Raw genomic sequence first — 13,916 nt, 5'->3', positions numbered from 1 at the left:
GATTAGAAGATTAAGTAAATAAGGCTAGAAGACATCAGTATGTCACTAATCTGGACATTCAGCATCTCTGCCATTGATATAACATACACGCTGGGTGCAAGAAATAGACATTTTGCACCAAACTATTGGTGAATGTTCTGAGGAGCATGGAGCAGTAACTCAACACAAACAGAAAACTGATTAATCTGTAATAGGTCAATATATATACACGGCTAATTGTTTGCTGGCAACTTGGTAGCACCCTATCAGTGATAAAAACATCTTCCAACTGATGGCATCAAACCTGCTAGTAGACCAAAAAGCAGGAACATTTGATTTTTACAAACCATCCAGAGAACATATTAAATTCTGATCCAATGCCTGACTTGAAGGTGTAACACACTAATAGATTAAAGGTAAAGGTATTACTCTTCCAATAATTATTCAGGCCTTGCCACTTCTCTTTCCATTTTTCAAATACACTGTTTCACACTTGTAAGTGATTTTTTTATAGTTAAAAGATTTGCAACTGCATTTATGTTGCTATTCTTTACGCTGAATATAATTGAGAAAATAAGTGAATACAACTTCTTCAAATACTGTATTAATATTAAAAAATTTAAAGAATGTATAAAGTAAATTTAGTAGGAATTAGCTGGTAAAGCTAACTAGATAAGTAACTTAGGTAGCAGTTAGAAAAGAGCCATTGGAAAGAAGTCCATAAATGAATTTTTAAAACCTGCAAAGCATTAGTAGTTGAAAGAACTTTATTTGTACTAGAAAAATAGTGTACTAAACTCTGAAAGTCCCTGTTTGTTAGGAGTCTTAAGGTAACAAATTAGCCACCAGAGGGAGCCCATATAATATTTTATAAAGAGCAAAGAATAGAAAGCATAGAGATAGACAGGGAAGTTTCAAATATGCAGATGAGAGCTTAAGAGATGAGAGCTGCCTATATTCAGAAAGCTTTGCTGTTAATTGTTCATAATCCACACAGTAAAACAGCCCTCCTACAGTGCTTTCTCTCAGATTCATTCTTATTTTTACAGATGTAAATAAAAGTAAATGAACTCTGGTTTAAAATATTATAAATACAGCTAAAATGTATTCAAACAAACTAAAATATACTTTGTTGTTCATTATTCTTTTAGTTTATTAATTTGTTCTCCAAATTCAGTATTTCAGAATACCACTCACCAACTGATTTAGTATTTTAGCTCACAAATAATATGGTAGGAAAAAAAGGGTCTAGGAACTGAAGGAAGAAAGCCTGTATAGTCCTGGGGATTTTTAAAGTATTTCCTTCCAAAAGATTCAAGACTGGAATTTTAAGTAACTGTGACAGCCATGAGATATTTTTTCTACTTTTTTTTCCCCTATAGCAAATCAGCTATACTTTTCATTTTTACACTGAATACTTTAAGATTTAACTGAGAAGCCTCTTCCTTCTCCACCCTAGTGAGTTAATTCACATCCCAGAAAGTCTTCTAGTGTGTTTGCTTCATGAGTTAGAATAACTTGCTATTAAGAACAGTTGTTGATTGCAAAATAGTATTTTTTGAATCAAAAAAAGGCAGTCTCTCCAACACTGCATGTTTCTGTTTCATTCTTAGAGAACCAGTATCTCACTTTGCCTTCTAATTCTTTGTAATTGTCAAAGCTGTAGATCTGATTTTAAGTTAATAAAGTGAACACAATAGAAGTGGTAACCAAAATTAACATCACAGTGTTTCTACCTCCTATCTCTGAACCTTCACAACTTCTTGTTAATTCATATTCTTTTGCTGCAGAATTTGCCCATATTTTCCCTCTGTACCATGGCTACTTGACAATGTTTATATAAATACAATAATGACACTTTACAGAAAAAAATTCAAAGTGTATACATTTCCACACTAAAAATGCAATCTTTCCTTAAAATTCTTTGCAGTCAAAATAGTTGCAGGATTGAAGAAATTAAATTTGGTATGAGCAAAGCTTAATCTGACCCCAGAGAATACAAATGGGATTTGATAAACTCTGTGAAGAAGCAAACAAGTACACAGCCATGACATCTTGGTAACAGCTAGTCCAAAAGGTGTGAATATTGAATTTTCACATCTGTCCTGTCTTTGGTCCAACTGAGCTTGAATCCCTGAACCTCATGCTGTTTCCTTCTTACTCTTCACTGAAAAATTGCAAAATTTACAGGAAACATTAAAAAATAGTTCCATATACAATCTTACCTCAGCCTACTCGTGCATTGGCATTATCAGATCAGAGAATAAAAGCAATGCCAGATTAAAGAACCTAACAGAGGCATAATAAGATACCCACTAACCTTATTTAACAATTCAGTATTAATGCTCAAGATCCATCTTATTATGTTAACCTTGCTCTGAAAAAACTATGAGCTTCTGTATTTAAACAGCAGAGATGCTAGCCAGGACTCCCAGCTTTAAAAGAAAAGCGGTACTCCCTAATTCCTGTAATCGCATATCTAAGTGACCATATAGTCATGTCCAAATATTAAAGCAAATCATGTAATTTTTCTGTAATGATAGATACACATACTATTAGATTCTCTTCTTATGCCAATCCAGGGAAGTCTTATACAGCATACCAACAAGCAGTGCTTTCAGAAAGTACTATAAGTTTACTTCTTAGTAAAGAGAAAACAAATAACCTACAAATAATCTATTAAAATGCATGATTTTGTATATTAACCAAATAAACTGATGCAACTGTTACAACAGTTCTGTAAGCAGCTTTATAGTCATCTGGTTCTGAATATATCCATAAACTTCTTAAATAAAATTTGGAGATAAGTTTTATGCATAAGCACATAGCAGAGTAAGCCTGTGAAAGGAACTTAAGTTCACTGACAAATTTCACTGATGAACTAAGCAACACTACAGTTTAAGAGTTTCTCTGAAGGTCTATATACAGGGACTCAGCTCTATAAACTACTATGCTTAACAAACACACAAACTACACATATACAGTAAATTATGTGTTAAATTTTTATGAATCATTTAATATCAAAGCTAACAAATTATGGGAACTCCAGCTAGCAAATACATTGCAAACGTAACACACACGAACAAATGGGGTTTGACCTTGTATTAGGAGTGGAAACTGACACAGTTTTAAAATTAACATTTCCTGTTCTTTTATGTTAATCTCTTACCAGGTCGTTCCTTGCCAGTTCCTTTTGACTCAACAAATTTCTGTATTAAACTCTCAACTGTAGTATTTGTCATGTTATTAATAAACTCTTCATGCACCTTCAAAAAAAAACCCAAAAAACAAAGGAAGGTAAAACCCAGCATTTGAAAGAATGTGATTAGCTTTAAAAAGTGATTTTCTCTAGGGTTAATCTTCAAAGTATTGCCCTCTAAAACATATTAAAGGGCTTACAGAAATCAACAGGCATTTTATCAAGAAAATCCCTTCATTACTTTAACGTTAATAAGTGTGTGTACCAGAACATATACAAATGAGGAATGAAACAATATATCTTGATGGCTGGTCTAGGATTTACTTCCATTTCTTCTGTCTAAACCACTTTTGTATATATAGTTTTCTGAATTTCTGATAGTAGCATGTCCCACTACAATGTTAGAAAGACAGGCAGTCTCTTAAGCAAGCACCAGTAAGGGTGTGAACATTTACCACTGCATTATCACAGGTCCCACCTGCTTGAGTAAAAGCATTACTGTTGTAATGTTTTGATCTGGCAAAGAAGAAAACACATGCTATTACTAAAAAGTCTTTCCAACAGTGTGGTATAGATATGCTTTAGAAATAAACAGCAGGACTCTTGTGATCATCACACACTAGCAGAAAACCTCAAAACTAAGTGAGGAGCAGAGTGACTCAAATTCGAAGTGTTCACAAATAAAACTACATTTTAACACATCAAAAAATTAAGGACTATTTATAAGGATTATTACTTAAAAAAACCCAAACCGCTGCATCAAAAGAAACAGTACAAAGCTTTTTTTAATACTGTTACTGAAGACCTTTTCCTCACAAAAAACAAAATGTATCTGAAGTTCTGAAACTTTTCAGATTGATGTGATTTTAAGTTTTGGTTAAAGAAAAGCACAAGCATCCCAGTTGTGTGCGAAATGAGTGCTAATTTAATACCTAGAGAACAGATTTTCAGATAAACTAAAAATTCTTTAAACTGTCAAAATATTATTTTCTGTTTAACACTAAGTTTAATAATTACTCAACCTTACTTATTCAGTAAAATTTGTGATATTAAACTTATAAATGTAACAGGAAGCAGTAAAAATTTCAGCTCACGTTGAATTTAGATATTGAAAAAAATTTCCACTACAATGAACAATATAAGATGATGATCCATTTAATAAGAATTTTCAGAAACTGGTTTGAATAGTGAAAGAGAATTAATACACATACAAGCATCATTGTTAATATGCTATTTAAATAAAAGATTAAAATGGAAGTTTAGCAGATATTGAAAGCTCCTTCAAATATCTTATAAACAAGTTCAGTACTCATATAATGTTTGATATTTGTGGTGAAAAGACCCAAACCAGCTTGAAAATCTTGCTTGAATCCCTGAACCATTTCTCTTTATCTCCTCCTACTCCCTCTGGTTTAAAAAGTTACTACCATTTGAAAGATGTGATCTTGTAATTATCACCAAGACAGTAAGAAATGTTCCATTAAATAGTTCAGAAAAATGCATATTATAATCCAAATAAATATTCATATAAAAATTACCTCTCCTATGTGTAAATGAATTTCTTTTATGGTATTTGACAATGATTCTATAATCTCTTTCATATGAAGAAGGTGTGTTTCTTCAATGTCTTGAAATTTCTGTAAACCAGATACAAGTAATTATTCATAATGAAAACAATCCTTGAAATACTAACTCTTAAATTTTAATTATGAAATATACTAAGCAAAAAAGGCAATTACTTTTTCAGATCTTGGTCATGGTAAGTAGTGTTTAGGAAAGGAAGGTTTGGATTCACAAAGTTACTAAATAAGGTACTTAGAAACATAACATCCATTTAGAACTATTCAACTATTGGGGTTTTAAAGAATAATTCAAATTCTGTTGTGCTTAAAAATCATAAATATCAGCAAATAGCTAATTCAACACTATTAAAAACAAGGATTTCTAATGCCTCACATATACAACATTGTGTTATAGAACATTTTATTTCCAAGGAAAAGTGTTTCTGCTTGCATGTAGCAGAGGATACTGTAAACAATCATAGCTGTATTTTTACCACTTGACTTATTCTTTAAACTTTTACCTATCTTGTTTTTTCTCCTTATACAAAATCTCACCTGTTTCTTCCAAGAGAAAATAGGGATGAAGGGTGTTTAAAAAACTCCTTTCCCCATTACTGAAGATTTTCATCTCCTTTTCTCATCTAATCCCCCAAATCCTATTTCTAGATCTCCTTTGCACCTCCTCCTTAACACTTCCTCCTCCCACTCACAATGCACACATGCTCTCTCTTTTTCTAGTAATCTACATCATTTGCATCTTTAAATATGATTCATCTGTTTGATCTTTAAACTTGCTGTAAACTGTCTTTGCAGTTACTGTCTGGAATTTGTCCTTCAGCTCCATCTTTCCCAGGCTTCCATTTGACACCTGTTGTAAAAATCGATTCCAGTCTCTGATGATCCCTTCCTAGACAAAGATCATACTCTCCTCACCCTCCTTAACAGTCAACCATAATCTTCTTGAAATCTTGCTCTATATTTATTCCTGCCCTCTCCTAGTTTTCTTCCTACTTGAGTAAATGCCCTTCAAGTGTGTCCTTCAGAACACCGCTTAATCCTCTCTTCCATTTTTATAGGGTTCTCTGAGGATCTTCTCTCTACATTTCTCACCTCCTGGTACTCTGATCCACAAACACAAGAACAACTCCAGACAAACAAGTCAAATGCCTCTATCTCATGCCTATCTCCTAAACTCAGTTTCTTTTTCCTTGCCCTACTTATATGCCTCTCTAGTCATCAATCAAGTAGATCAAAATTCTTCTCCAGAAGCCTTTTCTTGATTACAGAGCTTATGATCATCCTCATAATTTTGTAGCCTCTTCTTTGACCTTCCTGCTTTTACTAGCTGCCTGATTATATAAACTACATTATTTTGCTTTCAAAGCTATCTATGGGCCATCTCTATAAAATCTTCTCTCGTTCACTATCAATGTGTCAACACCTGTATGCAAGTGACCTTCCAGATTGTTTGCATTACCTAATTTTTAAACTCAGAGTGAACTTTTGAGATTATGCCAATGCTGCTTCCTTTATGTTTGGTTCAAGCTCCCTGTAAAAGCCTGCAAAACTGATGCACCATCCTCCTTCAAGCTCTTCTCTATAATGCATATCAAAACGGCTAAGTGGCTGTCCATTCAGAGATTTTGTCTAATATGTCAGTGGATATTACCACCCCCGCTACCCCATTATTTTCTTATTTCTTGTTTTATGCTTAATATTCAAAGTCTTTGAAATAGAAGCCATCTGGCCTCGTACAGTGCATAACACAAAAGGGTTCTGATCAAAGACTAAGGCTATCTAGGAACTATAATACTAACATTATTCATACCATAGATATAATCCATTAAATGAATTGTTTATTTGAACATATGAACAACATATTTGAGATTAAATTTTTGAAAGATCAGTCCATGTTGAAAAGATGTACTGAAATGAATCTTGGTATTAATGACCCAACACAAATGCAAGTCACTTCTTAGCATTTTAAGCTACAATAAAAATGAAAAAATTGTCATCAACAGTATCCTTAGCTGTCCAACTCAGCACACACAATTAAAGCAAGCATGCTATTTTTTTAAACACATTTTCCTGTAAGTTTTAAAATGCATACTGTAAAGAGTTCTTACTTTCTTGAACCTTTATTTATATGCAGACTGCTCAACAGCAAAGAATTCCAGTCAACTCTCCTCAGTTCCAGTTAACACAGAAGACTTTCAAAGGATATTTTAACACTTTCAACTATTTGATCCTTTCCAGTGACTGACTGTATGTGATTAAAAAAAAAAAAAAAAAAAGCTTCTAGCCAGGTGGGATAACTGGCATAATGAGATGTTATATTTTCTTAACAATTATATAACCACTGCATAGAAGAACTATAGCTTTTCTCACAAAATTTTTCAACATGAAGAATGTCACATCAATTTCTGAACAACAGAAAATGAACTATGCTTTTACACTTTATCAAACTGAAACATCTCATGTTTATTGCAGCATAACCTATGATTTTTGCAACTCAAGATTAGCAAGATCATGCTTCACAATTCAACTTCTCAAGTTCACGTATCACAAGTCATTTCCCTTTTGATAACTGCAAGCAAGATAGTTAATGACAAAAAAAGAAAAAAAAATAAGCAAAAGTAATGCAGAGGAGCTGAAGAGTTAAACTAAGAAAAGAGGACAGCTAAGCGAGGACATTACTACATGTTTACTCAGAATATAGCCACAGCAGCTCAAGATGTTAGTGTCCTCAGAACAATTTTATCCGAACAGCTAAGAGAGATTTAAGTTCAGCCAACTGAGTTTGCACTGAAACACCTAAGAATGCTCACATTCATTTATTTTGTTTTCAGAGCTACTAATTTCAAGTGAAATATACCCTAAATTAAGACAATCTACAGTATGTTTGATTTTAAAAGGGGAGGGGAGAGGGGACTTCCACATTTTCAGGAGTTTTGCTATTTTTCCTATGACATAAAGTGGCAATCCTTCCAGCAAACTGTAAATGCAGCTACACCCTGATACTGCAAACAAGTCCCATAGGTAGGACTTTCACTGGCATAATTCTAATTTTATTTTCCAATATGAGTAGCTGTGGAAGATAAAGTCTCCAGTTGTCCATTAACTTAAGTGGATATTTTAAATTTAGAGTAAAAAGGTTGTTGCAGATAAGGAACTAAGCACATAAGACAAATGTGGTTTGCAATGAGAGGTAATTTTGTACTGTTTCTGTAAAAAAAAGAAAAAAAAGCCTAAAAGCATGGTCAGGTTTTCCCAGCCTTAACACAGCCTTTTGGTATAGTAAAAAGATACCATCTTTCTCTCTACATCTCAGTCAGGTTTATATACCTAATATCTAATACCTACCTAATAACACAAATAAGAAAACTGAGCAAAAAGTATCTTCATATTCGGTCTCTAAGTACAAAACAAGCTGAATCACTTCTCATTCTTTTGTGGTAGTGGATTGTTCAAATGGATTTTTTTTAGCATGCAATGAAAAGCCCAGCTAGTTTGCTTGCTGAAAGCCCCTGTATTTTCCTTCAGTAATTCATTGACAATGAAACCCATTTCAAACACTCTTCATGTTTATCTTACACCCGTTCTAAACAAGAACTCCTTTACACATTACTCACAGCTTTCTCCCTCACTGGAGACAAGTTTACAGTGCAGTTTAGCAAGGCCAGTTTATTAAAGTTGTATTAGTTAAACATTTTCTTATTGTTTCAGAGAGCAATAAATTAACTGCTACAAAGAGAGTCTCTTTCTTGCAATGCAGGGAGCGGACAGCAGACAGCTTTTGTGAGACTAAAAGATTAGAGCAACCTGACTGAACTTGCACTGAAATGGATCAGAAGCCTTTACAGGATCTATTTCAATGGGGATTTGGTAACTTCCAGAACAAGCAAAATAACAAACAGGGCAAGAACTTAAATTATTCTAGCTCAATCCATAAGAGCACAGCTGCATATGATCTGAAAAAAACATCAAAACAGTTCAGTATTTTTCTGGTTCTACTTTATTTCTTAGTATTAAAAGGGGGGCCTACAGCAAAAGTCAGGCTGCACTGTAATTTATACATACTACACAGTGGTGAGGTACTGGAACGTTTATTGAGCAATTACAATAGTTACGTTATCAGGAACACTACAAAAAAGTTCCCATTCTGGATAACAGCAGTATGTGTTCACATGTCAGCGCGCTTCCACCTATTCTTATTGAGGAAACTTTCCAGGAGGAATGTTACACTTCAGTGGTAAAGATTCTTTTGTTAACGTAATATTATGCTTGTTTCCAACAATTAAGATTTTAAAATACATTCAAGTATTTTTAGTTATTTAAAAATGCAGTCTAGTCTCAAAATTCTCAAATGATCACAACCACACATGCCAACGCCAACCCCTATCAAATTGGCTAGCACAACTGATCCACAAATATTTCACCTTACACACACAATCCTAAAGCAACAGATGTAAATATATAGTGTTGACACCTATTCAGGTGAGTACAGGACACAACGTCACACACTTTAAGCCAGCACTAATGCTTAAAGATGCAAGTCCCCACCCTTGGCTCCACATTGCTGCCTCCTTTGTGTCACCATAAATGCTTGTGTGACCTCTTAATAAACTGGATCTGGGAACTGTTCTGGGTTAAAACCAACTCTTCTTACTACATTAGGTTTATCTGGATTAGTTCTCCAGTGCAGCTCCTCATACTTGACAAAGACAGAGGCATGGCAGGAGGTCAACTGCTGCTTTTGACAGTAATACTAACTTAAAATATATATTGGAAAAAAAAACAGTCTCACACATTAGAGATGAGAGAGAGAAGTACAACAAACCATATAACCTAGCCCACCATGGTAACTATGAATTTTTCTTGGTGAATTTTTCTCTATAAAGCCTTTCTATACCAGTGAAGAACTGCAATCAACATTGTCTTACCCAAAGAAGGCACAGCTACATACTACACACACACACACACACACACACACAGAGCATTTAAAATGACAAATATTTTTAAAATGAGAGAAAAATAATGTACTTAACCGAATTTAACTCAAATGGAAAATGGAAGCATAGGGGGTATAACTCTTCCAAACAGAACCTAGTGAGAATACTGGAAAAAAGATGCCTATTGACACCTTTACATTAAAGGGTTTACAAGACTCCTAATATAAGTCATGTAAAGGAAGAATTTTGCAGCAGTATGCTTGAACTCTTTTTCAGCACAAATGCCTGGGGTGGGGGGTTGGTATGTAATACATTTGGTATCCTTTCTGTAACAGCTGTGTTCAAAGTCTATTCAGAGATGAACTAGATTTAGTTCTAGTGAGATTTTGGAAGTAGGAAAGCAGTTTACAGTTTACAACAGGGTGGCTTTTCACATGTCAGCTTACACAATCCCCATGCTGTAAAATCTTCATTCCCACAGAGTTATGAAAAACTGTAACACTTTTCCACTTCTACTTTAGTAATACAAATATGACTAAATCTCCCTAATAATTTTTCCATACCTAAAAATAATCCTTTGAAACTAAGGAAAAGCACAAAGAACTTTCAACCAAAAGAAAATTCTCACCTTGTAAAAGCTTTATTACAAAGAAATAGATACAAAGAAATATGCCAAGCAGTCCTCAACTAAACCATTACCGCTAAAAAAAAAGGTGTGTTTTACTTTTTTAAATCTTGAAAGTGAAAAAAAGCTTGCTATTAACAGATTTGGAAAAAAAAAAAAAGCTTTAAAATATACAATGAAGCAGCATATAAAAATCATACAGAGAACTTGATATCCTCTGGAATACAGATTAAAACATCTTTTTAAAGTAAGGAAAAAAATACACAGAAATCTGAACAGATATAAGGGCTTTTGACCACCTCAAATAAACCTTGGGAAGGCACTTTAACAAGCTGTTACTGAAGTGTTTTGCTGGAATAATAATGAAAAAGCACAACGGATCCCAATACTAAAACTCCTATCTGAATTCTGCCCCACCGGCAATCCACAGGATTTCCCACATTATCACAACACATCTACAATACTTCCAGAAGTTCATTTTGCTTTCTTCCTAAAAATTTTTTCAAGAAGACTTTCCAGAGTGCTAATACTTAAATGGATTATATAGTGACACCATCATTACAATATACATGGTCAGTCAATGTTTGCCTTTCAGGCCCCTACTACTTTTGACACTGTAGTTCACGTCAGTTTTCAAAGGACATTCTATCTTGAACTGATTTTCCAAAAGCTTTGATTTCAGATCAAATCTGAATGAGAGACAATGAAATCTACTGATCTATTTTAAAAGCTAACTGAATTAATGTAACACTTACCTGTGCAGTTTCTGTCATTTTCTGTTCAAAATCAGATTTAACCGCAGCATATTTCTCCACATAGAGTTTATAGGTATCTGTAGCTTTTTTCAATTTAACTGCTGCCTATAGAAATTAAAAAAAGCTGTCAAATGTTACACACCCAGTCTGTTCCAATGCTTTTAAAGTCATTAGTAGTAATAAGCCTATGATGACTTATATAAAAAAAATTCAGGTGCATATCAAAACAGTGAAATGTCATAACAAAATTTCACAACCAAATAATTCAGATTCAAGCCTTTAGAGATGTCTATTCGAAGTTGTACATAAACCATATAACCATTTCAAAAGATAACAAAGTGATGCATAATAAGTAGTTATCCCATTTAAATCCCTGTTGTTTTTCAGCAATGACTAATTTATAAAGTACTACTTTTGATATCAACATTTTAACATTTTTAGCGCTGAAGTTAACCAAATAGCTCTTTTGTCAAAGATGCAGAAAAAACAGGAAGAAAGCAGGGCTGGGATACAGTGCAAACAGAGAATTAGTACAATTTGGAAAGAGTCAACAGTAAAAAAAGAGGCACTTTTTTTTTTCTTTAGAACAGAAAGAAGAAAAATAAGGAAAAAGACATTCAAGGGAAAAGCACAGGCCGTACATCAATGGAAACTAAGAGGAGATATTTGAAACAAAGAGTTATGAAGACCACACTGATGGGCAGATTTATGCAGCTCAGATTTGTTTACAATGGTCCTTTTTGGCTTTATAATTTATTAATCTGTTTCATTATTTGTTCCCATTAACCAAAATTATCTTTTTGTGGGCTTAACATTCTTAAAAGACAAAAAGAAATACAGGAGAATCCCAAAATTACATCAAAAGCAAAACTGATTTAAGTGATTATTTTTAGTAGAGAAAATTATTTTCAAAGTTTATAGCATGACACATAGGACATGAAGTTTTTGGAATCTCTGATAATATTGCTATCTCATCTTCAAATTTAAAAATCAATTAAAATATATTTTATTTCTCTTGAACATCAACGTTTTATGGCTTCTTTGCTCAACATGCCAAGTTTATCTCCTTCAAATTTCCCATCAGTTAAAATTGAAAAATATTTCTGAATTGTTAAAGACATCACTAAAGATAGTTGTATAATATATATTTTCTATTTGTTCTGCTTCTAAATAGCTCTCCTCCCTTCTTTCAAATGAATGCCATCAGTCCCACAGTAAAAATGGCAACTACTTCTCATTTGCAATGAGTAAATTATTACTTGGAAAGCTGAACACTATCTATGACTTTCAAAGAAATGAAAATAAAGATGCCCTCTGGAAAGAGGAAGTTTTATTTTGGGTTTTAAAGAGAAAAATAACTGAAAATCATGAATAATAGTACAGTGTTAACACACATTTGGCTAGGAAAACAGCAACCAGTATTTCAAAGGAAGAAAATTTGAAGCTGCAGTTCCACAAGCATTTTTCCAGTTACAGAGACAACTTAAGCAGATTTTGCTCACATAGTCCTCTAAATCCAGCACAACAGAGGCAACTTGAAAATACTACACTATATAAAGAATGTGTATATGGATCCTTTAGGCATTAAGGATGGCATGACAGGATGTATCAAACATCAATTACTTCCCCCGAACTTTACTTCATTATTCTCACTCTTGCAGCTCCACATAGGGGAATTCCCAGGAAGAAAACAGTGTTTCCCAAATGCCACTTACTATACCAAATGTACAAAGTGCTTTATAAACACTCAGTTTCAAAAAAAGTTAAGGTTGATTTGCAGATGATTCCAAATTTAATCATTGAAAAGAAAGGAAATGCAAAGTTACAAGACTTTTAAAATCATATTTTTTTGTGAAGCATTATGTAACTGAAACCATGTATGCATGGGATTTTGACACAAAACTGAAACATTCTCTGCCTCTTGTAACCATGTCTAAGTATGAGCAGAATCAGCAGTGTATGTGTTGAAGAGCATTTATGGAAAGTGATTATTCAGCAAGATAGACAAAATGGTTAAATGTGAACGCTACAGGATTAACCAATAATCTCTTCTGAAAACAGGATGTGTGTATTCTCAGGTGTAGCGATTGCTAGAACTCTATTTAGCAGACTTACAGTAACTGAAAGCATGAGGATCAGTCAACACTTTTTTGGCAAGTCATTATAAATAGAGAAGTTGACATGCCAGGGAACAACAGGAAATTATTACGCAAGTTAACACTAACTTTCGGCTTCAGTCAGTTTAATGAAATTACATATCTCACCATAAGATTCCTCCTCAGATTCTTCAATAAAGCATTTCTCCAAATATTTGGCCTTACAATAAGCTCTTAGCAGACATTTGCTTCTTTATCATGTTATTTCATGCTTTGTGATAAAGTAGCTGTCTTGTGATTTTGATACAAACATTTTTCATGTTCTGCTGAAAGTAATAAACCTATTCTCTGCCAAACAACCTTTGCTACCGGCTTTCTGAAATGATAAGCGTGAATTTGAATAAAGACATAACTGGAAAGAATGTGATGGCCACAGTCAACAGCCTTCGTTGGAAACATTATTTTTGAAGTATTAGCTGAGCATTCAACTATGGCCTAATTGTTCTGACAAAAGTATTGAGGGAATATGCACAAAATAGTAGATGAAAGCCTTCATGTATGTCATCCTATGGTGCTTCCTCTTTCTTCCTTCAGTAGGTAGACAGTCTAGATTGAACAGTTTTTGTTTTCTGCTGGACAAGGGATTACAATATTGTTTCTTAAAAGCAAGCCTTCCATAAATTCAACCTTTCCTACTGAAAAGTTTTAATCTTTTTACAAGAATTCTGAAAAATTACATTTTGAATAG

General features: G+C 33.6%; 1 protein-coding gene across 3 annotated transcripts in view; it reads right to left on the bottom strand.

Moving 5' to 3' along the window:
* FCHO2 (FCH and mu domain containing endocytic adaptor 2) overlaps positions 1 to 13,916 on the bottom strand; it is an 86,019-nt gene that overhangs the window by 56,408 nt on the left and 15,695 nt on the right. For all 3 annotated transcript variants that reach the window (XM_067316195.1, XM_067316196.1, XM_067316197.1), the window contains exons 6-8: positions 11,073 to 11,177; positions 4,717 to 4,815; positions 3,149 to 3,245 (exon numbers count right to left, since the gene is read on the bottom strand). In XM_067316195.1, coding sequence (XP_067172296.1) covers positions 3,149 to 3,245; positions 4,717 to 4,815; positions 11,073 to 11,177 — 301 coding nt within the window. The remainder of the gene's footprint in view (positions 1 to 3,148; positions 3,246 to 4,716; positions 4,816 to 11,072; positions 11,178 to 13,916) is intronic.

Source organism: Apteryx mantelli, chromosome Z (assembly GCF_036417845.1).
Source record: "Apteryx mantelli isolate bAptMan1 chromosome Z, bAptMan1.hap1, whole genome shotgun sequence".
Taxonomy (NCBI): domain Eukaryota; kingdom Metazoa; phylum Chordata; class Aves; order Apterygiformes; family Apterygidae; genus Apteryx; species Apteryx mantelli.
This window is presented reverse-complemented; position numbering and strand designations above follow the sequence as displayed.